General features: G+C 39.5%; 1 protein-coding gene across 1 annotated transcript; it reads left to right on the top strand.

Moving 5' to 3' along the window:
• Positions 1-939: 939 nt before the first annotated feature.
• On the top strand, positions 940-2003 carry LOC101355922 (olfactory receptor 1009-like). The gene has a single exon (XM_004389177.2). The coding sequence runs from the start codon at positions 940-942 to the stop codon at positions 1879-1881; it is 942 nt and encodes a 313-aa protein (XP_004389234.1). The 3' UTR covers positions 1882-2003.
• The last annotated feature ends 2572 nt before the right edge of the window (positions 2004-4575 follow it).

A 4575-nucleotide genomic window follows, 5' to 3' on the forward strand; every position in this document is an offset into this window, starting at 1 on the left:
GATCAATGTTGAATTTCATTTGTGGGATCAAAATAATTGTGAAGGCACATGAAACTTTCCTGCAGTGTGAAAAAGGAAAGCGGACAGTCAGTTTGGAGCTTGAGAGACACATGTTCAAAGCCCAGCAGTGCCAGTTACTAGCTTTAAGAACATTGATTGAGCCTTGATTTTCCCCGTAAGTAAAAGGAAATAATGAAATTTAGTTTGCGGGCTTTTTAGAGGGATTAAATAATGCAATAAAAGTACTAAAATTTTTTGAGCACTTACGTAGTTGCTCGATAAAACTCTGGTGAATGCTTTGCATTAATTATCTCATTTTATCCTCACAACAACCTACAAGGTAGGTATTATTATTATTATTTCCATTTCACATGAAGATAAGTAACTTTCCCAGGGTCAGAGGAGGTAAACTGCAGAACAGTTGGAAACAGTACATTTAACCTTAGATTGTAATCGTGAAATGCACGGCATATGACCCAAACCTGAGTGACTTCTTAATAAATGTCAGTTTACTCCCCAGCTTTGCCTTACTCTCACTCTCCCACCTCACTCTACCAGGTGTGTGTCCAGTAGATTGCAGGTCTTAGATAAAGTTCACTGAAGTGGGTATTACTAGCTAATAGATGGTTCCTCCGTTCTAGAACCATCTCTACCGATAATTAGTTATGGAACCTTGAGCAAGCCTGTTCTCTTTTCTAGGCTTTATGTTTGTTTTCTGTGTAAAGATGGATTTCCACAGCCTTAAAATGCTATAGTTTCAGGTGCGCCATTTTGCACCTCACTTCTGCTTCATTGGCCACAGGGTGTAAACTAACTCACATCATTCCCAACTCTTTCTTAGGTGCTGGTATGTTTTCTCTGTGTCCATTTTGGAAGTCACATTTACCAAATGTGTTGTCACTTCTTTGCTGTCCTTCTAGTGGAAACCAGAACCTGTTAATGGCCAATGAAAACTACACGAGGGTCACGGAGTTCATTATTACAGGCTTGAATTACAACCCCCAGTTGCAGATCGTCCTGTTCCTGCTCTTTCTGAGTTTCTATATCATCAATCTCACTGGGAACTTGAGTATTATTGTTCTGATACAGATTGATTCCCACCTCCACACACCCATGTACTTTTTCCTCAGCCATCTCTCCTTTGTGGACATGTGCTTCTCCTCAGTAGTGAGCCCCAAGATGCTCACTGATTTCTTTGTGAGGAGAAAAGCCATCTCTTTCTTGGGCTGTGCTTTGCAGCAGTGGTTTTTTGGATTCTTCGTGGCAGCTGAGTGTTTTCTCCTGGCATCCATGGCCTATGATCGTTATGTTGCCATCTGCAACCCATTATTATATTCAGTTGTCATGTCCCAGAGATTCTGTATCCAGCTGGTGGTTGGTCCCTATGTCATTGGGTTCATGAACACCATGACTCACACAATAAATGCATTTCGCCTCCCTTTTTGTGGCTCCAACGTCATCAATCATTTCTTCTGTGACATGTCCCCCCTGCTTTCCCTTGTGTGTGCTGACGTCAAGCTCAATAAGTTGGTAGTTTTCATCGTGGCAGGAGTGGTGGGTGTCTTCAGTGGTTTGACTATACTGGTTTCCTACATTTATATCCTCATCACCATCTTGAGGATCTGCTCTGCTGATGGGAGACGCAAAGCCTTCTCCACCTGCTCTTCTCACCTAACATCTGTCTCCATCCTGTATGGTACTCTTTTCTTTATTTATGTACGGCCTAGTGCAAGTTTCTCCCTGGATCTCAATAAAGTAATGTCCGTGTTTTATACTGCGGTGATCCCCATGTTGAACCCACTTATCTATAGCTTAAGGAACAAGGAGGTTAAAGATGCCATCCACAGGACTGTAGCTAAGAGGAAGTTTTGCAGGGCTTAAATTCCAATCTAGAAAAGAAATTGGAGGAGAAACCTAAAAAAACAATTAGACTAATTCTGTGGCTTCCTAAGAGTCTAGACCACTTGCAAGTGTTTGGGGGTTGGTTGGCATCTCTTTATTCAATGTCCATCCAATTATTCATTCATTTAGTCAGTCAATCAATGTGGCTTCATTAAATCTTATATGTGACCTTTTCTCTGTAACATACCGATATTAGAGTTCACATCTACAGTCTTTTTAAATTTTCTCCCCTCAGACACCTCACATTCCAATTATTTTCTAAAAGGCTTTATTTTACTATTTGATTTCAGTTATTAATTTTTAGTTTATTATTTTTCCAATAATAAAATCTTCTTTCTCTGATGACTTCTTGGCACTGGAGTTTCAAAATGCAGTATGTTTGGTTTTGCAGTCATACCTAACACCCATCAATGAGAATCTGTAAAAAAAAAAAAAAAAAGTGGGATTTTTATGTGTAACCTAGTGAACAGAATATTTGAAACTTGAAACCATTGCCTTTGCATTCAGATTTTTTGAGGTGCTCTTGACGCAAAGGACTATGTGTACCTAGGGACTGAAGATGGATCTGTGTTCAACTCTATGGCAGATAACATTATCCAAAGGGCCCATTTACAGCAATAAAGAGATTTGTGCTCATGTCTAATCCACTTCATACCTGCAAGAGCTTCTCATAGAATGAGATAAGCCTAAATTTTCTCAGTACTCCATTTTCTGAGAGATGTTAGAGGATTACCCGAACTTCACTTAGTTGGGAGTTGATTGTATGTATGACAGTACCTTCTAAACTCTAGTAATGGCCCAGCCAAGAATGAATGAAGAACTACTTTATTTGAATATAGACCCTTAGTCTAGATCTGCTTCTTGCTCATAATGTCGGTAGATTTCCAGCATCACAAGGGAGCACATCCAGACAGCTCAACTTGATGAGGCTGAATCCTGGGCATAATGAGTACCAGGCATCCTTCATGTGTACAGCCCTGTAAGGTGCCACCAACTGCATATGGACAGTGAGTGCACATGTCAGGGTCACAATGTCCTCCTAGGGACCCAGGAAGGCTACCCAACTCTGTCTTACCTCTCGCAATCTGTTTTTTACTTCTTTTCTTTGAATGAAAAGAGAAAAAGGAGAGTGTTTCACTGAGGAAATGAATCAGCATTCCTACTTGACATTATAATGTCCTGTCCAATTTTAGACAGAAATGTCCTAAGAATTTTAAGGGCTTCTTAGGAGGTTCGAGTCCACCCTGAGGTGCCTCAAAGGAAGGTCTGGTGATCCACCGTATTTTTACGGGAATAACTCGAGCCTTCTGTTTGTTTCCAACCATGCCTTCTTCCTGTGAGGTATTCTCATAAGCAGCTTATGTTAATTTGTTTACAGCAACAAATTTAAAAAAATGGCATAGAGGTGCTTATGAAAATACTTCTAGGAGGAGAGCATGCATTGTTTGTGTAAAAATACAGTACTTTCAAAAAATCCACCATTAAAAACACTATGGAGCACAATTCTATTCTGACACACATGGATTTTTCACGAGTACGAGTAGACTCAACAATAACTGATTAGATCTATTTTCCCAAAATGAGTATAGCAACAATGATTAAGTAACTTTCTTTAAAAGTACAGTCTATTGGTAAGGTAGATAAATAAATAAAGTTTCTAAACTTTTGAGTGTTTTTCTGTACAAAGTATTATGAACTATTTTCTATAAGGCACAATTTCTGAAAATAGACAACCGTTCAATGAGTACCCACATAATCACACCATGCTTCAGCTGCAGGGGCCTTAGTACATGGACAATTCTCTCCAAAGAAATCCTCCCCAAGTTCTCTTTACCTCCTCTCCTTGAATTCCTCTCCCCTAGACTTGGAGGAAGGAGCCCTGGAGGCACAATGGTTAAGCGCTCAGCTGCTAACCAAAAAGTTGGCAGTTTGAACCCACCCCAGTGGCTCTGCAGAAGAAAGACCTGGCAATTTGTTCCCATAAAGATTACAGCCTAGAAAACCCTATGGAGTAATTCTACTCTGTCATATGGAGTCACTGTGAGTTAAAAATTGATTCAACGGCACCTAACAAGGACAGACTTGGAGAGATTAGAGGCACGTGATCTAGCTGCTTATGCTGGAGGAGCCAGTATGGGCTACTCCCCTTAGCAAGTCCAGAATAGATGTCCAAATTCCAAGTATTCGCTTGAGGGTTCAGTGAGTTCCGGCACCTAGTAGTTTGTCATTGATTCGGGGACTTCTGCTGAAACTGAGCAAAAGCATTTAGCGGTCCTCTTATAATTTAAATCAGATAATGAATGTTCGGTGTCTAGTTTTGTACCTTGCTATAGTAAATGCTCAATAAACAGAGGTTACTTTTACCACTGTGACATCAACTCAGGTGGTTTTTGACCCATGACAATCCCTAAACAATGTTGCATGTAAAGACATTTGAGTTCTGTATTATTGCCAGACACTGACATTCCATCACCACTACTTTAAAAATACCTTATAGCATCTTAGTTTATTATGAGATTTCTCATTAACTGAGAAAATGTATATAACCACAGAATTTTGTTTTATATTCCTACAGTAATGAGTTAAAAATAAATACTTTTTTTTTTTAATATTTTATTGTACTTCAGGTGAAGGCTTACAGAACAAATAGTTTCTCACGAAACAGTAGTACAC

The sequence above is a fragment of the Trichechus manatus genome, unplaced genomic scaffold (assembly GCF_000243295.1).
Source record: "Trichechus manatus latirostris isolate Lorelei unplaced genomic scaffold, TriManLat1.0 scaffold00236, whole genome shotgun sequence".
In the NCBI taxonomy this organism is placed as follows: Eukaryota; Metazoa; Chordata; class Mammalia; order Sirenia; family Trichechidae; genus Trichechus; species Trichechus manatus.